This window comes from Equus przewalskii, chromosome 29, assembly GCF_037783145.1.
Source record: "Equus przewalskii isolate Varuska chromosome 29, EquPr2, whole genome shotgun sequence".
In the NCBI taxonomy this organism is placed as follows: domain Eukaryota; kingdom Metazoa; phylum Chordata; class Mammalia; order Perissodactyla; family Equidae; genus Equus; species Equus przewalskii.
Genome location: NC_091859.1, coordinates 41,464,017 through 41,489,115, shown reverse-complemented (window position 1 = coordinate 41,489,115; position 25,099 = coordinate 41,464,017). Strand labels below are relative to the sequence as shown.

Sequence of the window (25,099 nt, the reverse complement as noted above, 5' to 3'; positions counted from 1 at the left end):
CGGAGATGGTCCTCAGATTCCTGGACCCTTGGGTACACACACCTTCTCCCAGGTATTCAATCAAACACTAATCTAGGTGCTACAGTGCAGGGACTTTGCAGACGGAATTCAGGCCCAAGGCAGTTGAACTTAAGATACAGAGATTATCATGGGTGGGCCTGACCTAATCAGGCAAACTTTTTTGTTTTTTGATGAGGAAGAGTCACCCTGAGCTAACGCCTGTGCCAATCTTCCTCTATTTTTTGTATGTGGGACGCCACCACAGCATGGCTTGATGAGTGGTGTGTAGGTCTGCATCCAGGATCTGAACCTGCAAACCCCAGGTTGCTGAAGCGAAGCATGTGAACTTAGCCCCTACGCCACTGGGCTGGCCCCCTCAGGCAAGCTGTTAATGGAACTAGGTTCTTGCTGGCAACAGAGGTTCAAAGCACGGGGGCATGGATTCAACATGCAGGAAGCTCTCCAGGGAGGGGCCACACGGCAGAGAAAGCGGGCAGCCTCCAGGAACAGAAAGAGGCCCCTGGCTGACGGCCAGCAAGGAAACAGGCGTCTCAGCTACAGCTGCCGAGAACTGAATTTGGCCAATGATCTGAACGATCGTGGATGTGGGCTCCTCCCCAGAGACCCTGAGCAGAGAGCCCAGCCCAGGGCCTGGACTTCTGACCCACAGAACCGTGGAAACAACACACACACGCTGAGTTTGCAGCGATTTCCTCAGTTACGCAGCATGGGGACTAACACGGTGCCCTCCTGCCTGGCTGTCGGAGCTCAGGGCCCCGACCTCTATGACCAGCTCGCCCCTGTCCGTGTCATTCTGTGGTTGTCACAGTTATGGCTTAATGGAGGAAAATGTAACAGAGAGACTCTCCCAGTCCTGACTGTGAGCCCCCGGGAGGCCGGGCTGTGTGTCACGGGCACCCTGGCAACCCCGGTGTCCAGACAGGGATGGGTGCAGGCGGGGTCCAAGGAGTGAATGCTTAACTCACATATTCATTCAACAAATACATACCAAGCTCCCACTGTGGGCTGCTTTTTTTTTTTTTTTTGCTTTATTTTTTAAATAAATAAAGGAATTGATACATTAGAAAAAGAAAGGCCCTCTGTACAGGTTCTGGCTTTCAGGCTGTACGCACGATCTTTGATCTGTTCCTGAAATACCCAACAGGACAGGAAGCGCTACAAACGACAAGGCAGAGACCAGCGACAGGCACGGAGCCTCCAGGGAGGGGTGCTGTCCCATAGAAGCTGTTACAATAGAGCACGCAGTTCCTGGGGCGCACGGGGACAGACCTCCAGACCAGCAGGGGCGGCTCCCCTCCCCGTGTGACGCGGCCCCGCTCTGCAGGACCTGCACCCACACGGCAGGCGGCCAGCGCCCCGGCAGGACCTTCCTCCCGTGAGGGCAAAACTGGCCTCCACGCACCTTCTCCGCGGATCTGAGCTCTGGCCCGAGGCGTCTTGGGGGAGCCCCAGGCTCACCCCCTCCCAGTCACTGAGTGCCCCCCCCCCCAGGTGATGGCATCTGCAGACGGAGCATATCCATCACGGCAGAGGGTCCCTTTTACGGAGGTCCTCCCACGGTCCAGCACTGTCCGACGCCTTACACGCATCACCTCATGCAGGCCCCCCCACAACCCTGTGAATCAAGTACTATCATTAACCCATTGGACAGACGAGGAGACAGAGGCCCAGAGAAGGTAAGTAACCGGCCCAAGTCCACACAGCTAGGACACTGGAGCCAGGATTCAGACCCAGACAGTCGGGGTCCAGAGCCCACAGCTGGAGCCTTGGTGCCTCAGCCTCGTCCCATCCCAGCCCCCCTCTCTGCATGGGGTCCACACCCGGCAGCCGTCACAGCCCTGGCAGGAGCCAGCTGTCACTCACCTTTCTGTCGCAGGTGCGTCACTGTGGCCCTCAGCACCGGGGGGATGAGTTCCCCTTGGTTTTTGTCCTTGAGGCTGGGGGAGAAAGGAAAGCCACAGTTTTTACCTGAGTATTAGGGTCATCAGGACGAGCACGGGGCTCTGGGCCTCTCTGCACCCCTGTGAAAACACAGGACTGAGGGGCCGTACAGGGAGGGAGCGATGCAGCCACGGTCCTCAGGGAGGAGGTGGTCTTGTATATTTTCATATTTTAAACATCAGTAAGATTTTCCTTTTTTAATCCAATCTGAGAATTTCTTTTAATTGGAAAATGTTTATGACACTTACATTTAATGTAATTATTATAAGGGAGCAGAATTTGCTACTCCAAAATGTGTCTCTTCGGCTTGATTATTTTTAAGAACAAAAGACTCTGGAAGAAGCTTTGACCTTCCCCCTAACTGCCTAAAAGAATGCAAGACGGAAGGCCTGTTCCAGGAAGGAGCTCTCACCATAGATACCAGAGTATAACATGAATGAGGTGTGGCAGAGAGGGAGGAACCTAGCAAGGCCCAGTAGGTCAAAGTCCTCTCCGTGTCCCATTGTCTTTGCAAACATTTGTTTATCAAACATTTGCTTGTCCATCTCCGTGTGGGTTGCTTTCATCCCCTTTGAAGTCCCAAACCACTGCCCTCGACATCCTCTTTCGTCTTTAGCTGAAGATGCTGTTTAGGTTGCTTTGGCCATTTTGGCAAGTTACTCGGTTCTCCTGGGTTTCTCCCAAGTCTGCATGTTATTAAACTCGTTTGATTTTCCCCTGTTGTTCTGTCTCATGTCAATTTAACTCTTACACCAGCCAGAAGGACCCAGAAGGACAGAGAGATATTTCTTCCTCCCCTACAACATCAGTATGGCTAGATTCAAACCTATCAACTTGGTATTTGTTCTTTCTTCCTTTTTCCCTCTTTCCTCGACTTTGTTTCGCTGATTGAGTATTTGTTAGGATTCCATTATACCCCCCATTAATATACTAGTCGTATCTCTATCTGTGGCAGCCTTAGTTTACAATACACTGTTTATTGCAGCGCAGCAGTCCACTTCCAAAACGACACTGCAACAGTATACTTCCACTCCCCGACCCCACGCTACTTTGTTACTATTTTTGTTTAAACAGTCAATTTACTTTCAAAGCTATTCTTAAAATGAGAAAATAAATTTATTTTCTATTTACTCATATATTTACCACGTCCAGCAATCTTCATTCCTTTGTGAGGATTCCCAATTTCCATTTGGCATCATTTTTCTTGTCTGACTAACCTCTCAACATTTCTCACAGCCTAGGTGTGCTGGAAAGCAATTCTCTCAGCTTTTGATTATCTGAAACAGTTTTCACTTTGCATTCATTTTTGAAAGATTTTTGCTGGGTAGAGAATTTTAGGTTGACAATTTTTTCCCTTAAAAAGATGAGAACTTTGAAAAATTTAAGAGATGTTGCTCCATTGCTGTCTAGCTTGCAACTCTCCAATTAGAATCTGCTGTCACTCTTCTCGCTTCTCTGTGTGGAAAGTGCCATTTTCCTCTATTTTTAAGATTTTCTCTTTGTCACTGTTTTAAGCAATTTGAATATAATGTGCCTTGGTGTTGTTTTCATGTTCCTTAAGTTGTGGTTCATTGAGCATCTTCGACCTGTGGGTTTATAGTTTTTTATCAAATTTAGAAAAAACTTGGCCATTTTTTCTTCAAATATTTGTCTGTCTTCTTTCTGGGACTCCAGTTACACTTACACTAGGCTGTAATGTTAATATGATGCCACCAGCTGTTTTTTTTGCCTTTGTGCTTCATTTTGGATCATTTCTACGGCTGTGTCTTCAAGTTCACTACCCTTTGATCGGAAGAACCTGATCTTCTGTTAACCCCATCCAGCATACTTTTTATATTAAAAATTGTATTTTTCATCTCCACAAGTTCCAATTGGATTCTTTTTAAAAATATCTCTTCCCCATGTTCACAATTTCTTCTACCTTCTTGAATGCACGGACCATCTTTGTAAAAGTGGTTTTGATGTTCTTGTCTGCTAATCCCTTCCTCTGTCGTTTCCCGATGTGATGGTTAATTTCACGTGTCACCTAGACTGGGCCACAAGGGTCCCAGCTATTTGGCTAAATGCTATTCTGGGCGTGTCTATGAGGGTGTTTTGGGATGATATTGACAACTGAGTAAAGCAGACGGCCCTTCCTAATGTGGGTGGGCCTCATCCAATCCGTGGAAGGCCTGAACAGAAGAGAGGCTGAGTAAGGGAGAATACACTCTCTCTGCCTGACTGTCTCTGAGCTGGGACATCGGTTTTCTCCTGCTTCTGGACTCGGACTCAGACCGGAATCCACACCATCGGCTCCCCTGGGTCTCCAGCTTGCCAACTGCAGACACTGGGACCTGGCCTCCATACCACTTGAGCCAACTCTTTACAGTTACTATCCTATTGCTCCTGTTTCTCTAGAGAACCTAGACTAACACCCTGGGTCTGCGTCTACCGACCGCTTCTCCTCCTGGTTATGGGAAGTGTTCCTGCTTCTGTGCACATGTTATAATTTTGAGGGGCGGGAAAGTTTAGATGGTTTTTTGCTGGATTTTTTGGTACTCCTTTGAATGGAAATGAACTTTGTGCATTAAGTCATTTGGGAACAGGTCTATCCCTTCATGGATCGCTTCTAATTCTGTTGGGGAGAGTCTAGAGCAGTTTGTAGCCTAAGATAGTTCAGCTCCACTGCTAAAATGACACCTTTCTGGGGACTCCACCCAACGCCTTGAGTATTAAAGTCTTTCCACTTTAGCTGGGGGACCCTTACCATCCCCAGCCCTGTGTGAGCTCTGAGGGTCTTCTGGCCTATTACTTTCCGGTGGTGCTTTTCATTTCCTCTCATATAGAAACAGTTCGAACACAACAGCACTCAGCCAAAGGCTTGAGGGGGATGGCACTGAGCACAGGAGAGAGTGTCTTCTAGGAGGTGAGGGAGGGTCTGATGGGGAGAAGGAGGTGTCCGCCTCCCTCCTGGAGCCTCTGAGTTCCAGGGTGAGAGGGGCCAGCCCAGAGGCGTGGCTGTGACCCCTAGCTTCAGGCTCTACGAAGCACACGACCTTTCTGGAGGGTAATTCCACAACATGTGCCCGAAACCTTAAAGATGGCCACATCCTTTGATCCTGTAAAGCTGTTCCTAGGAGTTCATCCCAAGGAAATGATGCAGGATGAATACGCAAGACCTGTGTCTGGTCTCTCTCTTCAAAGCCAGCGTCCCACACGGGCCCCGAGTCACAGTAAACAGTAGACATTTAGCAGATAATGGGAGGAGGAGATTCACGCTGGGTCCTCTGATGGCCTCCAGCCATCCCTGCCAAGCGCCAGGACAAGAGGCAGCACCTTGGACCGTCCTGACCAGCCAGGCTGCCAGCGGGACACCACCGAGTGACCTCTGCCAATGCCACAGAGCAAATTTGCCTGGCTGAGCTCCACCCAAATTCCAGGCCCACAGAAATCAAGAGACGTAATAAAATGGCTGTTGTCTGAAGCTGCCAAGTGTTGGGGAATTTGCGACACACAACAGTTATCCCCAGAAGACACGGTCATGAATGGACGGGGCCAGGACTCAGACCCACGAGTCCGAGCCTGGACTCTCCGCTCTAGTGTATCATCTATTTAATTTATGTTGCCATTTCAGTAGCCCAAATGAGAGACCGGAGGTGGACGCTGGGAGAGGCCAGGTGACCACATCAAGGTCCCGCAGCCCGGAGGTGACAGGGCTGGAGGCAAGGCGGGCCTTGATTTAAATCTGTGCTCTTTGCAGCAATTCGTCAGGTGTATATGATACTAATTCTGCTTTGCCTTTTCTTCCAAGATTTACAGAGGACTCAAACATTTGGTCCAGGTGAACAATACTTAAACCTTCACCAACAGCAACAATAGACCTTTGCATGTCCTGATCTCGATGGAAACTTGGGTTTTTTGGTGATTTCTCTTTTGCTGAAGCTGTGTGTCCGGGACACGGAACAACACTGCAGTTGGCAAAGGGCCCTGAGGACCATCACTGCCTTCACTGGGTCGTGCTGCCACGAGAACGTGGGTGAGACCCTCCCTGCCCCTGCCCTGTGTGTCCCCGTATTAGGGAGGAGGTGGCCTGGGGCCCAAGCAGTGTCCAGGTGGTCCCCTCTGCGTCCCTGGGGAGGGAGGAACATGATGGACGGTCTTCTCCCAGGATCCTCCAAGGCTGCAGGCTCTTCCCTCCTCCCTGCTTCCTCTGGGAGCCAGTCAGGCCCGGGCAAGTGCTGGCCTTGCCCTTAGGAGCTGGGTGACCCCTAGCCAGTCTTATCCTCTCCAGCCTCAGTTTCCCCATCTGGAAAGCTGAGATGCTGGCAGTCTCCCTCTGGGGTTTATATGCAAATAAACCATGAGGGATGTGAAAGGCTCTGTGCAGCTGTAAGTCAAAGGTACTAATAATTAAAATCATTAGGATGCCAGGGCTGATGGACTTGCCAGGCCAGAGACCGGTGGCCCATTTCACAGATGGGGAAACAGGTCCTGCAGGGTGTGGTGATGCCCAGAGTCACACAGCTCGAGAGCCTGGGTCTGCTGATTCCGAACTCAGGGTGGTTACTGTTTCTGGGGAGGGGGCCCAACCAAGGCCTACAGAACACGCCGGACACCGATGAGCTGTGATCGCGACAAGCTAATAAAAGACCCCTTTGCCTAGAGCTCAGCTGATATTTTGTTTCTTAAAAGCAGGAAGAGGCCTACAGGATCAAGAGAACCTGAGGTCTCAGCTGTGGGGGATCTGCCCGAAGTCCCAGGGCCCCCAGTCTGGCCTGCTTTCCTCTGCCCACGCATGTAAGGGGCACCAACACCCAGCCTGCGCCTCTCGCAGCTAACGCAGAACGGGGACCCTGGCATTAATTAAATTACCACTCTCGATAGAGCAGAAACCCACAATTTGGATTCCTCCTCCCCTCCCCATCCCCTACTTGCTGGCTTGCTCAACGGCCTGACAGAGGCACTGCAGAGAATGACAATTACCCCCGGGGACTTGGGACGAAAGATGCCGGCGCTTTCTGGCTGGGTGGGGATGCCCTGGGCAGCGGAGAACCCTAGCACACCATGTGCCTCCCCGTGCACCGCCATGTGCACGGGTCGGGGCCAGGTCTCCACGAGGATGTGTGGACTGGATTGACCCACATTTGGATCTAAAGTTCCAAGGTGCACCCAGGCGGGGGCTCTCGGAGGTCCAGGGTAACTTGCCGGTCAGTGGCTCCTGGCCAGCCACCTGCCTCCCTCGCGGCACTGGGGTTTCTCAGCACATAATTCTTCCCTGTAGCCACTCCCCTCAGGAGACACGCATAGAGTAATTCTGAGCATGTTTCTCCCTGGTTTTGTATGCAAGAATGCACAGATCAAGAGAGACTGTGGCTTTTTAAAAACAGCAGGGACGAGGAGAAGGGAGGGCAACCTGACTTTGCAGCGACAATGGGGAGTGTGGAGCAGGCCCGCCTCGCCGGGCACCAGGCCCTCCCCGCCCTGAGATGGTCACTCGTCTCTGTCCCCTCTCGATTTATGAAATGGGCTGGATGGCTGCAGCTCACATCACCGACCTGCAAAGGTCTCGGCCACAAAGTCAGCCAGGAGGGCCCAGGTGCTGACAGAACTGGGCAGTGTGTGTGAACATCACAGGAACCACGGTGCACTGGGGACCTACTGTGCGCCAGGCACGCTACTAGGCCTGTTGGCTTCACCATGCTGCCCCGTTTTTATAGAGAACAAAACTGAGAGTCAGAGAGGCAAATTATTTTATCTGAAGTCACACAGCCTAGAGTTCAGATCAAAGGCTGACTGCCAAGCCCTCGTACCTGGAGCAGACCACAGGCTTGTATTTTGAGTTGGGGGCTTGGTGTGAGGCAGGGGTGCGGGGAGGTGGTGACAAGGCCCCGGAAGGCTACGATCCCACTTCTGCACAGCTGGCCCTCTGTGGGAGGCGAATGAGGAACAAGGAACGGTTTTGTATCATCAGCCAGACCTGTCCCCCAAACTCTAATGGGGTACGAGGCTCTGGCAAGTCTGGCTGGCTCACATGACCTAGAACCAGAGCCTAAGGAAGCCCACTGCCCACCCCAAGGCCACTCCCAAATGTCAGCATCTAGGCTCTCTGGACGGCCACACAGCACAGGAGGCTAAGACAAGTGTATCCTGAGCACGCAGGGAAAGAGAAGAGAAAGCCAGGCGCTCAGCCTCTCTTCCTTGCCAAGTGGGTCCCGGCTCAGCTGAAACCTTCGGCTCTGGGAGAGAAGCAGAAGTTACAGGGCCACATGGTCCTGCTCCCTAGTAACAGCCCAAAGAGGGCCCTGAATCGCTCACCGTCGGATCACATTCCTCCAAATGGGGAACGGGGGGCAGTGGGGAGAGACACTCACCTCTCCCAAGAGTTTGAACATTCCACAATCCTTCTAGTTCTTTCTTCTCCCACCTACCCACCCTCTCACCTCTACACGAAGAAACAGGGAGCACAGGTAAAGGAAACTCCACAGGTAAATATAACAGACAGTGCACATGTGTTATTGTTTGCAATTATTTGCCCTCTCTCACCTGATTTAAAAGGCTGTTGCATAGAGCAAGAATTATAAATACGTGTTAGTGGGCATCAAATAAAGATGCAACTGGTATGACAATCACAGCACAAAAGAGGGGAGAAGGAACAAGCAATATGTTTAAATACTATGGAAATAAAGTGCTTATTAAGCAGAATGAGGCTGTTATGATTAAGACATTAATTCTAATCCCAACATCAGCTACTAAGAAAATGCTAAAAAAAATTTTTTTAAAGAAACAAGAGAGTTAAAATGGCGCACTAGGAAGTATCTGTTTAACACAAAATAGGGTAGTAGTGGAGGAACAGAGGGACAAAAAAGAGGTAAGACACATGGAAAACAAGCGGCAAATGGCAGGTCTAAGTCCTACCTTATCAGCAATACATTAAACGTAAATGGACGAAACACTCCAATCAAAGGCAGAATGTGGGAGAAACAGGAGCCAGTTGTATGCTGCCTACAAGAGACACTAAAAGACACCAGGCTGAAAGTAAAAGGATGAAAAAGGATACACCAGGCCAACAGTAACTAAGAAGAGCCGGAGTGACTATACCAACATCAGACAAAGTAGACTTCAGGACAAAAATTTCTACTAGTGACAAAGAAGGACATTTCAAAATGGCAAAAAGGGTCAACCCATCAAGAAAACCCAGGAGTTTTTAAAATGTATGCACCTAACAACAGAGCCCCAAAACATATAAAGCAAAAACTGATAGAAACGAAGGGAGAAATAAACAACTTAACAATAACAATAACAGTCGGAAATGTCAGTCCTCCCCTTTCAATAACGAGCAGAACAATCAGGAAGAAGATCAAGAGAAAAGACAGAAGACGGGAACCACACTATAAACCAGAGAGACCTGGCAGATATAGAACACTCCACCCAACAGCAAAACACACATTCTTCTCAAGCGCCCATGGAACATCCCCCAGGACAGCACATACGTTAGATCATACAGGTCTCCATAGATCTAAAAGGAATTAAATCACACAAAATAAGTTCTCCAACCACAACGAAATGAAATGAGAAGTCAATAACAAATACGTGAAAATTTAACAACAGACTTCTAAAAGCCAAGGGGTCAAGGATAAAAGCCCAAGGGAAATTGAAAAATACTTTAAGATTAATTAAAATGGAAATACAACATACTAGCACTTATGGGATGCATCTGGAGCAGGGCTTGGAGGGAAATTTATAGCTGTAAATGCCTAAATCGAAAAGAAGAAAGATCTCAAATCAATAAGCAAACCTCCCATCTTAAGAAACTAGAAACAGGAGAGTAAACTAAACCCGACACAAGCAGAAGGAAGGAAATAATCAGATCAGAGTGGAAATAAATGAGAATAGAAAAGCAATAGAGACAATCAACAAAACCAAAAGTTGGTCCCTTGAGAAGACCAACAAAATTAACAAGGCTTTAGCTAGACTGACTACGAAAAAAAGGAAGATTTACATTACTACAATGAGGAATGAAAGAGGGGGCATAACTAGTGATGCTACAGAAATAAAAGCCTGTAAGGGGGCACTGCAAATAACTGTCTGCCAACCAATTAGAAAACCTGAACAAAACGGACAAACTCCCAGAAAGACGCAAACTACCAAAACTGACTCAAGAGGAAACATAAAATCTGAATAGATAACGACAAGTAAAAAGGTTGAATTAGCAATCACAAACTTCCCACAAAGAAAAGCTCAGACCAGACGGCTCTGCCGGTGAATTCTCCCAAATGTTGAAAGGTTTAAGCTCTAACCCTGCACAGACTCTTCCAAAAAGCAGAAGACGGGGGACGTTTCCCAATCCTACGAGGCTAATGATACCAAGAGCAGACAGAGACGTCACAGGACAACAAAACCACAGATCCGTATTTCTAAAGAACACAGACACAAAAGCCTCAACCAAATACCAGTGAAACGAATCCAGCAACATATAAAAAAGATGACATACCGTGAACACGTGTGATTTATCCCAGGAATACAAGCTTCACGCAACATATGAAAATAATCAGTGCAATACGCCACACAAATAGGGTAAAGGGAAAAAAAGCCATGTGATCACCTCGACAGAGGCGAAAACAGCATCTGACAAAATCAAACACCCTTTCATGGGAAAAAAATAAAACCCACTCACAAACTAGGAGTAGAAGGGATTTTCCTCAACCGGACAAAGGACATCTACGAAAAACTCCCAGCTGACATCACACGTAATGTGCAAGACGAAACCACTCCCCAGTAAGATCAGGGAGAAGACAAGGACACCTGCTCTCATCACTTCTAGGCAACACTGCACTGGAGCTCTGGCCAGTGCCATCGGGCAAGAAAAAGAAATAAAAGCCATCCAGGTCTTTGAAAGGAAGACGTGAACTGTCTCTATTTGCAGATGACATGATCTTGCCTATAGAAAATACTAAAACATTTCACAAAAAAAATCTATTAGAACTAATAAATGAGTTCAGCCAGGTTGCGGGATATAAGATCAGTATACAAAAATCAACTCCATTTCTATACACTAGCAACAAACAAGCGAAGAGAGATATTAAGAAAAACAATTCCATTTACAACAGCATCACAAAACATAAAATACTTTGAAAATTAACAAAACAAGTGCAAAACTGGTATACTGAAAACTACAAAACATCATTGAAAGAAATTTAAAAGATCCAAATAAATGGAAAGACATCCCCTGTCGTGGATTGGAAGACAATCGTGCTAAGATGGCAATACTTCCCAAATTGATTTAGAGAGACAACAAAATCCTTATTGAAATCTCAGTGGCCTTTTTGCAGAAATCGACAAGCTAAAATCAACAGGGAAATTCAAGGGACCCAGAACAGCCAGAACAATCTTGAAAAAGAACGAAGTTGGAAGACTCACACTTCCCAATTTCAAAACTTACTACAAAACTACAGTAATAAAGATAGAATGGTGCCAGCACACACATCAATGGAATAGAATTGAGCTAGAAATAAACCCTCACGTTTAGGGTCAATTAGTTTTTGACAAGGGTGCCAAGGCAATTCAACGGGGAAAAGAATAGTGTTTTCAACAAACGATCCCCATCTGTGTGGAGTCATCAGGGAGAGCTTCCTGGAGGAGGGGACTATAAAGGAGGAATAAGGGTAGGGCAGCTGGGCAGCAGGAGCTGGCTCACATTGTCTGCACACCCTGTTCTTAAGGCCCTCTGGCCCTGGAGGGGGACAAGGGCAGAGTTTCCACTCCAGTTACAGGGAAAGAAACCAGGGCCAGAAGTTAAGTCACTAGCTTGACGTCCCAAAGCTCGGAAGTGCCAGAGCTGCGACTCGACCTGCGTCCCCCCCTCCGCTTGAGGAGGCCCCACCTCTGACTTTCCAATCCCCCACAGCTGCCCAGGGAGGGCGTGCAGAACGCACAGGCTGCTCCCACGCTCCCTCTTCAGGGACGGCAGGCAAGCGGGCATCTTGTGAATCTCTGACTCCCGCTCATCTATGAACCTCATTATCTCGTTCGGAGGTGACAGCTTCTGCTGCGCGCTTTTGAACTCCATGAATTAACATTTGTGAATAGATTTGCTTATGAATTTTAATGACTTTCATTCATTCACAGGCCAAACAAATTACGTATTTGGTGCTTTATTTAATACGTCTATTGCCATTTTATTACAGTCATTCGCTGTGAAACAGCACACAATGGTAATTTAAAGAGGCACAGACCAGCTCCCCAAGTGGCGCACACAGGAGCACACAGGACGTTGTCAAGGCTTGGCCAGTGACGCCCACCGTTCCCAAAGACGCGAGGAACCGGTTTGACAGGTACAACCAGCCTGAAGAACCACGGCCTTTCTAATGGACACTTCTAGTATCTGTCTTGATCTACTAACCAGCGGCTATGGACTTCAAATGCTGGACAGGTCACATCTTGAAAGACAGCTGCTCAAAATACAGGCCCAAGGGGCCCCTGGTGACTTCACAGAGTCAACAGAACTGACACATTACTAACAATTTCCCCCAAACTGTACTCAGGTAGATGGCTTTCGAATTTCATGAGTTGGCTTTTGTTCCTTCTTTTTTTTTGGTGAGGAAGATTGTCCCCGAGCTAACAACTGTGACAATCTTCCTCTATTTTATGTGGGACGCTGCCAAAGCATGGCTTGATGGGCGGTGCTAGGTCTGCACCCAGGATCTGAACCTGTGAACCCCGGGCCACTGCAGGCGAACTTAACCACTGTGCCACCAGGCCAGCCCGTTTTTCATCTTTAAAGCTTTATTAGACAATAATGAGACAGAACTGCTTCTGGACGGCAGGAATGCCAGCGGCCTCAGCCAGGGCCACCCAAGGACCCCTGTGCCTGAGAACACACCAAGAGCACGTCTGTGCAGCAGAACCTCAGGACGGGCCGAACAACGGGAGCCTCAGAAACTTTGGTAAAAGGGTCTCCTGGTGGCTGGAAAATCCTGGAGCCTCCGGTGGGGCCTCCTGGGACCCTCGTCTTTGAGCTTAGCTCTTAGTGGTGCCCCCAAAGGGGTCCACGGTCCCTGCAGGTGCATCCCCGCCCAGCCTTCCAGGCGGCGTAGGGGTGCTGGGTCACACCCACACACAGGGGTCAAACAGCATGGTTTTACGATGTTTTAAAAAGGAAAAGGAAGTGCCGTTGGTACCTTCGGCTCCCGGCACACTTGGGGGAACACTGTATTTGAACACACACTGCCCTGGCTGGGCGCTCACCCTTGAAGGGAACACCACCGTGTGTGCGTCCAGTGGTGAAATCCAAGAGCCTAGAGCTGTGCTTTTAAACAAAGTTAGAACCCCACCGCCTCCACTGCACTAGCCACGTTTCAAGTGCTCAGTAGCCACACACGGACAGTGCAGACCATGCCCATCACTGTGGAAAGTTCTGGAAAACGACGGTCCATCGTTGGCTGCTGTGACACAGCCAAGGCGCCCAGCCCCACCTCCATCCCTGCACGCCCCCCTCCTCGGCTCCACCACCCAGGCCCCCTCCCTCCGCTCTCATTGGGTTCACAGGCAGGAGACTCCAGAGGCTCCGGGAACAGGGTTTTTGCACATCTCCCGTCCCCACACAGCCACAGCCACGCACCCCTCACTGCCCGTGTCAGCTTCCTACGGCCGTATAGCGAATCATCATCAACTTAGCGGTTCAAACCACAGGATCTATTCTCTCACACTTCTGGCGCTGTCAGAAGTGTCAAGCGGGTCGGCGGGGCTGCGTTCTTCCCGGAGGCTCCGGGACGGAATCCATTCCTTGCCTCCCCCAGCTCCGAGAGGCCGCCCGCGCTCCTGGGCTCACGGCCCCACATCACTCCAACCTCTGCTTCCTGCTTCCACCCTCACGTCTCCTCTCACGCTGACCCTCCTCCCGCCTCTCATGAGGACCCCTCTGATGACACTGGGCCCCTCGGATAACCCAGGGTAATTCTCCCTACCAAGATCCTTAACTTAATCATATCACAAAGTCCCTTCCTGCATGCATGGTGACAGGTTCCAGGGATCAGGACGTGGACGCCCTTGGGGCCACCATTCTGCCTGCCATACCCTGCCCTGCTTCACTCCAGGTAAAGAAGAAAGAGGACCCCCCAGGGCCGTGTCTGTCTCCCCTGCAGCCCCAGAGCCCATGAGAGGGGACAATGAGGAGTCCCCGCACCCAGAGGCCTCAGGAAGGACAAGTGACAAGTCTGGGGTGTCAGGTCGGCGTCCCCAACCCCGTGGCCCCGGACACTCCCCAGAGCCTTCTCCATTCTCAGCCTTTCAAAGTGTTTCAAGGTCCACCATGGGTCTTAAAGGTCATCAGATTTTTACGTAAGAAAAGAAATCACATGCAAATTTCCAAAAGAAATGACGAACTTAAGTGGAACGGGGAAAATGGCTCTCCAGGCCCCGGTTTCCGGGTACACGGCTGGGGATAAAACACCTCCTGTGTCTTCCGATGTTCCCGGTGCCTCGGTGCCAGGCCTCCTCCCGGAAGCAGAGGATACACGGAGGGACAAGGAGCTCCCTGACAAGAGGGGAAACAGCTGGAGAGGCTCCCGTGGCAGCCTGCCCGGAAGGGGCTGCAATGGCGGAGGGCCCTGTATGCAGTCTAGAGCATCAAGGAAGGCTGCCTGGAGGAGGTGCCACTGAGATGGGTCTTAAAAGAGATGAAATTGGCCTGCATGGGTGGCCCTGAATCCATTACAAGAAGTCATTAAAGATTAAAGATCGTGTCACATAGCTCATCCATTTCAGAAATAAGGAAACAAGTCGAAGGGGGAGTGAGTTCAAGGTCATGTGGCTAATCAGGGGTGGGAGCAGTCAGGAAGGACAGAATGTGCTGCAGTGACAACAGCCCCTGAATCTCAGCCGCTGAGCCCAACAGATTCTTCCTCGCTTGTGCTCCACGCCCGGCGAGGGTGTCGGGGGCGGCACGCTGTGGTCACTCAGGGATGCAGGCTGGCGAGGCGCCATCGCCCGGCTCACGTCACCACGAGAGGCGAACTGCACACCGGCTCCCAGCCCCCTCCCCACGTCACCCGCCCCCAGCGGCTCCTGTGTCGTGGCCAGAGCAGGGCCCACGGCCACACTTCACTTCGAAGGCAGTGGGAGGTGTCCCGGCCGTGGCCTGGGGGTCAGGAGTCAGAACAGCCTGTGAGCAGCCGTGACAAAAGCTACGATGAGAACTCAGTCCCGGCCCTCTGCCCACCGTCAGGGCCCCCACACCCGGGCGCACAGACACACATGGAGCGGCAGGTGCTCCAGCCCGCGTGACCTTACTCACGCCTCAGACGCCCCGCAGGGTTAAGTGGGTGCTGAAGGCCCAGGTCTGGGGACACCTCTCTGGACACAGAAGCATCCTATGGCCCCACGGAGGAGACAGGAGCAGGCCACGTCCCAGCAGGTGTGTCCTGAGCAGGCCATGTCCTGGGTGGGCCACGTCTGAGCAGGCCACGTCCCGGCTCACTTACTATTGCAGGCTGACGCCGAACTGCTGGGTGGGCAGGGGGGGCCGCGGCGGTGGCGTCCTGGCGGGAGGGGGTGGCCGGCCCCTGTGTAGCTGCCGGAGCTCCTCGTCATACCTGCGGACACGGCAGAAGCATGGCCCTCACCGCACGGCCAGGGAAGCTTCGGGCCGGGGGGGCCGCCTCCAGGTGGGCCAGGCGCTGGACGCTCCATGACCATGTAGGATGCCCCAGTCTCACCCTTCTGGGCCCATGTGCCATGCCACCATCTCACACACACACGCGTGCACGCAGACACTCGCAGTCCCCTTTGCTGGGGGGTGCTCACACAAAGCCAGCAAGGGTAGTTGGGCCCCCCTCAAAGGTCCAGTCTCTGCTGTCAACTCCCAGCCAACACTTCCCCCATGTGTGTCTGCACAGGGGCTTCACTCTGTGGAAACACCCTTTCCCAGCCTCTCGATCCTGCCAAGTGTCCCTCTGCAGCTCAGGTCAGGAGCCACCTCCTCCTGGAAGCCTTCCCTACTGTCGCCTCTCCACTAGTCCCCTCCCCTGATCTTCACTGACTTGTGGCCCCGACGACCCAGGAGCATCCCGAGGGCAGGGCCACTCCCTACACAGCCCCATATCCTCAGCATCTGGTGTGTGACTTGGCACCCAGAGGCAGCTCACCATCTCTACTCCCCTTGGAAGGCTGCCGACCTCACCTACGCAGCTCAGCGAGGGCCCTGCTTCTTCTAAAGAGCCCCCAGGAAGGGAGACGCAAAGGGCAGAGGATGCCCAGGCAGGAGGTCAGGGACCAGGCTGGATTGGGCCCTGCCCATGGGCTGGCTGGGAGGCCAGGGCCGGCCACACGCCCTCCTGGGCCCCCTCTGCTCACCTGACCCCCCATGAGAGACTGTCGGACTGGGGACCCCCACTGCCGGATAAAATAAAGCAGCTGACACACTAACCAGACTCTCAGCAAAAGCCACCAGCTGGGGCGTTGCCCAGAGCACCTGTGGCGAGCCTGAGGACACTGCATTCCGTACGGTGTTATCCACACACCCGAGAAATTCCCCTAATTCTCTGCTCAAAAGCGAAAATGATAAACAGTAAGGCAGAGAACGGCGGTTACCATCACGGCTGATTTTGTTACTTCCGTTTTGCGACGGCGGGAGAGCAAACGTCCCGTCCGTGCACAGCCTTCCGGGCCCATCCCTGAGTCTACAGTTAGCAGCTTCCACTGCGGGTGTCGGTCCATGCCGCAGATTCGGATCTGGCCGGGCCCACGCCTGGAACGTAAGCCTTCCACATTGACGGGACCGGACCAGGACCCACAGCCACGCCAAGGGGTGGTCCCCGCATCCGGGAACAGGGTCTCACTCACCGCAGAACCTCGGGCGGGACGATCAGCTGGTCGTATTTGAGGTGTTCACGGAGCTCACTCAAATAGTTGAAATAGGTGACTTTTTTCCCAAACTTGTGACTAAAAAAGCAGAAGAAGATAAAAACGATTAGGTGGCAACAGAGAGGCCTGGGGCCCGGGGGAGGGGCGGGCAGCAGGCGAACTGGAGGAACAATGCCCGCATTTTTCATATTAAGAAACGTAAACGCTGACACAACTTAAAGCCAGAGAATAACGGAAGCAGCGCACGTCCGCAGACGTTCCGCTTTCCTGAGACCTCCACGCACCGAGCACTCTCGAGCCTCATTTGCATAAAAATAAATATCTGCCTCCAATTTGAATCCACTGTGAATTTGCATAGATAGAGGAGAGAGCGTGGGAGCAGGGAGCCCTTCCCGGGGCACAAGGAGGGGGCTCGGAAGGCCCGCGGCTCCCCATTTTGCCATCCCCTCTCTCTGCAAGGGTCCCAGGACCGTATCAATCCCTCGTTACTGCAGGGACCGAAGAAGACACTCAGCTTCTCTCCAGGAGGGTGTCACCCTGGGGACCATGATGGGGGAGCAGAGTGGAGCCAAGCCCTGGCCGAACCAATCCACCCACTCTTCAGGGCCTCAGGTCCCCCAGGAAAACAGGGTTCTCCCTCCCAAGCGGGACTATTTACATAAATCAGTCCACTGTCCAACCCCGGGAGACTAAACTACCTGAGACCATCACTGTTCATGAGCCTCAGTTTCCCCAACTGCATCAGAACACGAGGATCCGATGTGTGAGCAGTAAAACACGCGCTCAGCGCCCGCTCCCCCATAAACGGTCACCCCCTGTCTGCCCTGTGGTTGACAGGTTCGTTGAAGAGTAATCGATGTGCACAGAGCTGGGCGTGTTTCGTGCACACAGTTTGATGACCTCGGACGCACGTGTGCATTGTGACACCATCACAATCAGGGCGACAGCACAGCCACCACCTCCAGAGGCCTCCTCCTCGCGTCCTCTGCTTTTATGTGTGTGGTACGAACACTCAGCACGAGATGCAGCCTTAACGAACTCCCAAGGGCATGACGCCGTGTTGCAAGCGCAGGCTCTGAGCTGCCCCGCAGATCCCGAGGCCCCCAGGGCCTCGGACGACCGGACCCAAGCTGTTGATCCCAAGCCGCGAGCACCGGCTCCCTCTAGTGGATGAGGGCGGATCAGACCGGGTGCCAGGCCCCAGCCGCTGGCACTGAGCGGCTAGAGGGGTCTGGCCAGTAGGTATGAACCACCTGCGAGGACAGAGGCGGCAGCTCCAGAGCTGCAGGGGGCCCTCGTGCCAGCCCTGCCCACACAGGAGCCCCCTCAACTTCCTCTCTGCGTGTCTGCCGCCCCCTCCAGCCGGCCGTGCACCTGCTGGACACCAGACCCTGCAGAGGTGAGCGGGGACCTACCTGCTCCCACCTCTTCCAGCCCAGAAAGGGCCTCGGGGAGCCCGTCCAGGGGCTCCCAACCCAGGAGGGCAGCGGAACCGCCAGGCCTCCCTCCAGAGGGTCTGAGGCAGCAGGTGTGGGCTGGCCTGGGACCCTCATGTGTTGGCATTGGAGCCGCTGTGCTTGTCCACTGCGTCCACTTTCAAGGGAGGACTCCAGGGCTCACATGCGCAGCCATGTGACAGCCGACAAGTGGCAGTCCTCTCCCAGCACCCACTTACGCCCACGCCTGAGGCAGGATAAAGGGCAGAACCACACACGCTTGAGTTGGAATCCTAGCCCCAGTCCTCACCTGCTGTGTGACCTCAGGCAACTCTTTAACCTCTGTGAGCATCAACTCCTCTCTTTTGGAATAGGGAAAATACAGCTGACTCCACAGCATTGTTCTGGGGTGCCTGGCACATAAGGTGCATAAGATATTGCAATTAAATTAATCACAAAAGGAACATAATTTTTTTGAAAACAACACTAGCAGCTAACAGCGAGCATTTGCTAGTGCCGGGCAGGCCCTGTCCCAGACACGCTACACGTATCAAGTCAGCGAACTGTCATTACAAGAGAATGACTTAAGCAGCGTCATCAGCCACATGGGGAAATGAGGCAGAGAGAGGCTGCATCTCTTGCCCAGGGTAATGGATGGTCAGGGGCAGCAGAGAGTCAAGCCCAGGATGTCTGGCTCCAGAGCCACCACCTCATCCAGGCTGCAACACGGCAAGAACAGGTGGGTTTTTTCCAAGAAGAATTTTAGAGGCTTCTAGAATTCTTAGAGTTTTTCCAAGAAGGATGACAACGCCCATAACAGAGGACTATGCGAGCTGTCTGCTGGGGCAGCAGGCTAACCAGGACCGGCTTTCTCGCTGTGTCAAATACCCACGGGCACGCTGGTGCTGGTCAAACACAAGGAAACAGAGGAGTGAAGTCCCACCTTCCCGGCGCGGTCTGCAGCGCACGCACCAGGAGGCAGCACCACCGGCAGGGAGTCTCTGTGGCCGCAAGGTCTCTCCCGGATTAAATGGGAGCTGCCAAGGCCGCCGCTCCAGGGATCCTCGCGCGGGGCCCACAGGCCTGAGCATCGTATCTGACCCGACCCACTCTCGGCCGCCAGCTCAGGCTCTCGGGAATGAGTGTGGGCGACGGGGTGGGAGGAACGGCCGACCCCCAGACGGAGCAGCTCCGGGTCCGGGCTGCCCCCACTTCTCCAACAGCCTTCAGCCCTGGGAGGTGAGACTTAGGCCTCCCACGACTTCTCGCTCTGCTTGGGGGAGTCTCAGCAGGATTTATCAACAGGAAGGGTGTCCCAGAGCACCCCAGAAGAAGTCCGTCCCCAAAGGGGTGACCGCTCAGCCTGCCCGCGCCGAAGCACGCGGCTGCTGGCATCTGCAGAGTGCAGGGTTCCTCCAGGAGCCACGTCTCACACTGGCACGCCAGAAGTTCCTCGCCAAGTGCCAGAGCTGGCCCAGAGAACGAAGGCTAGGGAGGCGGGTTTGGGCCCCGGACAGCAACCTGGGAACCACAGACGGGGTGTGTGTGCATGTGAGCATGCATGGACATGTGTGTGTAAGTATGCATGTGCATGAACATGTGTGCGTGCATAAGCATGAGTGCATGTGTGCAGGTCCGTGCTCCCTAGGTGAGAGGAGAGGGTCAGGGCCCTGGAGACAGGCCGCAGGCTGAGCGAGGTGGAGGGCAGTCAGCACAGTGGCTGTTGGATTAGCTTCCTGCGGCTGCTGCAGCAAACGATCACAAACCTACCGGCTTAAAACCACACACACTCCCCTCACAGGGCTGCAGGTCCCACTGGGCTCAAATCAAAGGCCGGCAGGGCCGGGTTCCTTCTGGAAACTCTAAGGGAGAAGCCTTTCCTGGCTTTTCCCAGCTTCTGGAGGCTGCCTGCACTCCTAGGCACGCGGCCCCGCACTCCATCTGAGGTCAGCAACATCGCATCCCTCTGAGCCTACTCCCCTGTCACATCTCTTCCTCTGGCCACAGCCAGGAAAAGTCCTCTTCTTCTAAGGACCCTTGAGACGAAATTGGGCCACGCAGACACTCCAGGACAACCTCGTATCTCAAGGTCTGTACCTCGAGCCCCTCTGAAAAGGCCTTTTTGTCATGAAAGGTGACATGTTCACAGCTCAGAGGGTTATGGTGTGGACATCACCGGGGACCGTTACTCCGCCGACCACACCAGTGCAGAAGGGTCTCCAGGCCCCAGGGGCCAATGCTTGCCCTGAGAGCTGGATGCGGTGACAAACACAGGGACACAGGGACAAGGGTGAGATGTGGCGCTCAGCCCTCGGGGAGGCAGCCACCTGGTGGGGAGATGGGCAGGTGCCTGAGAACCCAGAGCTCTCGGTGCTCTCTGGGGGCCGGGGGGGGGGTGCTTCCCAGAGCAGGAGCAGCTCAGGGCACCAGCTGGGGAAATGGGAAGAAGCTGGGGCCAGGCTCTGCGGTCCGGGCTCGCACCCCGGCTCGGCCAGGGCTGTGACTCTGGGCACGGCTCTTGGCTTTTCTCTGCCCAGCTGCCCACCTGTAACCTGGGAGCATCACAACCCCCTCACACGATGGCCGTGGGGGTTGAAGAAGTGACGTGTGTCAGCACCACGCCCCAGAGCCACCGTGGGTGCATTTCAACAGGTGGAAGGAGGTGAGAAGGGGCAGGAGGAGGAGGTGACAGCAAAGGCCTGCGAGAGTCACTCATGGAGAGTCCAGGGAAGGACAACGGTCCCTTCCGGGGACGCACCTGCCCCCTCAGCCTTCGAGTGCCGCCTCCCTGCGCTCAAACGCTCCTCCCTGGGAAGCCTCCTGTCTTGGGTGCAACCACCCCACTTGAGTATTCTGACCTCCCTCGTGCACACCTGGGCCCCTCTGGACTGAGCCCGTCCCCCCGGCTGGCGCGGGGCCGAAGCCGCTGTGCAGTAACCGCGTCCGTGGGGCTCTTCACCGATTCATCCCCCATCATGTGGCACCGTGCACACAGTTAGTGCCTGATGCATGCGGCCAAAAGGGAGGCAAAGAGCAGATGCCCCTGCGGCCTCGCCACCCCCTGAACTCTCGCTGCCCGATGCTGAGGCAGAATCGTCCCGTGGGAAGGGCCAGCACGTGGGGGAGGCAGGCTGAGGACGCCACTTTTCCAGGCTGTAGCTTCGCCTCTTAGGACTTTTATGGGGATGCTGTGTAGTGTCGAGCTGACTCACCAGGCTCGGGGTGTCCACACCCCGCATGTTCCAAAGAAAAGACTGGCCCTTGACAAGCTCCTGGGAATCATCCTCTATGCCCTTGGGATGTCATACCTGACAAGTGTCTCTGTACCTGGTGCCCTGGGTCACACCACAGAATTTATGCCAACAATGTGATTGATGGCGGGGCCGTGGGCCACACTGTTTGACCTTGAGAGAGGCTGGGGACTGAGTAACTGAGGTCAGCCATGTGACTCTCCCAGTCTAAGTGACTGACCCCAAGAAAATCCCTGGACACCAGACTCAGGGCAGCCTCCCTGGTGAGCAAACTCTCTGCTTGTGTCACACATCACTGCTGGGAGAACTGAGCACTGTCTGCACGAATCCTCAGAGAGACAGCTGGAAGCTTGTGCCCACTCCTCCTGAACTCCACCTGTGTACCTGTGACCACTGCTGATTCTGTCTGGATCCTTCCTCTATAAAGACCGCAACCGTGAGTATAACAGCTGTTCTGACTCCCGTGAGCCCTTGCAGTGAATCCCTGAACCTGAGGGTGGTCTTGGGGACCCCGACACAGGTGCATAAGGTGGCTGCTCAGGCTGAGGGGGGATTTAAAATACCAGGTGCAAACCTCACCAGTGTCACGAGCCGGCGCTCCTGTTCACGACCACCAGTGGTCGCAGCCACCAACCCGGGCCAGCCTTGTTACCGCCACAGCCCACCGGATGAGCAGGGTACCCCAGACACACAGACGCCCCCGAGACCGGACCTCGCAGTGCCCGGAGGAGGATGGGGCCTCCCACCCCAGCAAGACGCTGGCCGGCGCCGCATACCTGATGAGGGGCTTGAAGAGCGTCCGCAGGACCTTGAGGAAGTTCGTGGGGTGCACGACGTACAGGGCCTTCAGGCTCTTCTTGTACCTGCCGAGGGAAGGCGGGGGGCGCTTTCAGAGCGTGAGACACGGAGACGCGGCCGAGCTCCGAGTCTCAGCACCTCCTGCTTCTCGACAGAGCCAGCTCGAGGACGCTGAGCCAGACACGGACAGGGAAAACCAGGGCCCCTCGGCCACCACCACCGCCAGGCGTGCACACCGCACTTTACAGTTTGCAAGCTTAGAGCCCCTGCTCACGTCAGGGCTGAGAAACACACTGGAGGGCAATTTGGGGACAGCTCTCAAACTAAAACTATGACACAGGACAGGAGACCACGACACTCTCCGAAGGCTCTAGAGACGACGACGGCAGGACCCCAAAGGCAGTCAGGGGGAGGGCGCCCAGGAAACGCAGCCCCTGCCTGTGCTGAGCCTGTGACGCCAACGTCCCTCGGGAACAGTCCATCGTGGGCTCGAAAGGACTCTGAAGAAGGAAAAGCGGAGGAAGCCAGGACACGGACAGGGCGCAAACAGGCTGCGAAGTCAACTGTATGCACATCTCTCAGGAAACAGTCTGGCCCTCGAGCCACTGCCTGTGGTGCTGGTGGAGCTCTGGGCAGGGGAGGGGGCTGGGCCCAGGGAGGGGTCCCAGTCCAGCCATGTCCCAGCTGGCTCTCCAGGCCTGAGTGTCATCATCTGTGAAACACGCCGCCCACCTCGCCCACTTGAGATGCCAGCAGCCTGTGCAAACTGTAAAGTGCTGCGCCCGCAGTGGGAAGGGCACAGCTGGGTGGACATATTTCTTTGTCAACAATTCACTAGACAAGTCAGCCGACCAGGGTACCCGGGCCGAACTGGGCCTGTGCCTGGCTTTGTACAGCCCAAGAGCGGAGACCAGCTTTACAGTTTTAAATGACTGAAAATACAGTAAAAGAGTAACAGTTCACAACAGGGAAATGACATGAAATTCACATTTCCGTGTCCGTAATAAAGTCCTGTGGGGACGCAGCTCCACCCACCCGCTGAGGTGTCGTCTGCGGCTGCGTCCACACCACATGGCGGAGTTGAGAGGTGTGACAGGGACCCGATGGCCAGCAAAGCCGAGACACGTGTCCCCTTGGACCATCCCCTGGGGGAGGTGACCCCACACTGCAGGCCGGCTCACCCCACGACCCCGCCAGGCCCCAGGCATCCCGCCCCCGCCCCCTGCACAGCCGTGACCCCTGTGTCGCCCGAGCCACCCCCACCCACCACCCCTCAGCTCCAGCCCACCGTCCACCCCCGGGGCCTGAGGCACGTACTTCCTGTCGAACTCCTTGTAGGCGCTCTGCAGCCAGCCCAGGGACGGCTTGTTCCGGCTGCTCAGCCCGTAGTGGAAGTAGACGACGGTGTAATCGCTCTCCACGTACTGGTCCAGCGTGTACTTGAGATACCTGGGCACAAAGCACAAGACTTGGTTACGAAAGTCTCCTTTCTGTCACCACTGAAACCAAAGACACTCTCCCCAGTGGGAGCCAGCACCAGGCCACACAGACACTCCACCCGCCAGGCGGCCCGGTCCTCATCTGTTAGATGACGACTGAGGCTCAGAGATGTTACTTAACTTACCTAAGGTCACACAGCTAGTGAGTGGATGTGGTAGAACAAAAATAGTCCCCAAAACACACCCTCATCAAATCCTCGGAACCCATGAATGTGGCCTTATTTGGGTAAAGGGTCTTGGCAGGTGTGATTAAGGTAAGGATTATGAGAGGAGGAGTTTATCCTGGATTATGCAGGTGGGCGCTAAATGCAGTCACCTGTATCCTGATAAGATGAGGATGGGAAGGCACAGAGAGGACGGCCATGTGAAGATGGGCAGAGCAGCGTGATGCGGCCACCGCCAGGATGGCAAAGGATCAGAGACAGCCATCAGAGGCCGGAGGAGGCAAGGAAGGTCCTCCCGGAGGGAGCACGGCCCTGCGGACGCTCTGATTTCAGACTTCCGGCCCCAGGACTGCGAGAAGATAAATGTGCGGTTTATGCCACCCAGGGCACCGTAACTTGTTATAACAGCCACAGGAAACTAACACGGAGGATGAGCCGGGAGTCGAACCCAGGACCAACCCAGCCCCCATCTCAGACTCTCTGCTGCTCTGTGCTTTTCTAGAAGCAGTAAGTCCTCCTTCCTGGATGTGCTCCCAACACGTCTTCTGGCTGTAAAGCAGAATCCTGACTCTGCTCTGTCATCTGGCCACACCCACAGCATCGGCTCTCCACGTCCCCAAGGTCCCTGCCAGGGGCTGCCGGGCCCCGACCCTTCCCTGCCACCCCTGGCGGCCCCCTGACAAGCCTGGTTGGCCTCCTGCAGGAGGTGAGCTGCAAAGCGACCACGCCCAGCCTCCAGCCTCACTGTGGCAGGGGCTCCTGACATCCGGCCAGCGGGGCCACGTTCTCGCACATCAGGTCGCAGGTCATGACCTACAGGCACGTCTCGTCATCCATCAGCCCGGCTGCTCGGAGGCTGTGCAGCGAGCACACCTGCAGTCACCAGGGGCCGAGGAAACGCAGCCTGTGGGAGCTCTGGGGCCTGCGGGGGGTGGGCTGGGTGCTCCCGGGGACGGCGTCCCAGAACCGCTTCAGGGGAAAATGCCAGCAGCCCTGGCCCATCTGCAAGGCTGCAGCCGGCCCCTTGCAGCTGAGACCTGGCCATGGGATCCGTGCCTTGCACGAAAGGGTGGCAGCCGTTCTCTGCCCATCTGATCCCTCAACAGCAGCAGAGCGCCCTCCACCCAGAGCACCGACACGGGCCTGCAGGC

General features: G+C 54.2%; 1 protein-coding gene across 12 annotated transcripts in view; it reads right to left on the bottom strand.

Moving 5' to 3' along the window:
* The window catches only part of ARHGAP8 (Rho GTPase activating protein 8), a 71,860-nt gene that overhangs the window by 12,328 nt on the left and 34,433 nt on the right, over positions 1-25,099 (bottom strand). For 9 of the 12 annotated variants that reach the window (XM_070600488.1, XM_070600493.1, XM_070600486.1 and 6 more), the window contains 5 exons: positions 23,603-23,734; positions 22,264-22,350; positions 16,780-16,878; positions 15,420-15,530; positions 1,885-1,958 (listed from right to left, as the gene is read on the bottom strand). In XM_070600488.1, coding sequence (XP_070456589.1) covers positions 1,885-1,958; positions 15,420-15,530; positions 16,780-16,878; positions 22,264-22,350; positions 23,603-23,734 — 503 coding nt within the window. Of the gene's footprint in view, positions 1-1,884; positions 1,959-15,419; positions 15,531-16,779; positions 16,879-22,263; positions 22,351-23,602; positions 23,735-24,100; positions 24,298-25,099 lie in introns of all 12 variants that reach the window. The other 3 variants (XM_070600489.1, XM_070600490.1, XM_070600482.1) reach the window with 2 other exon arrangements.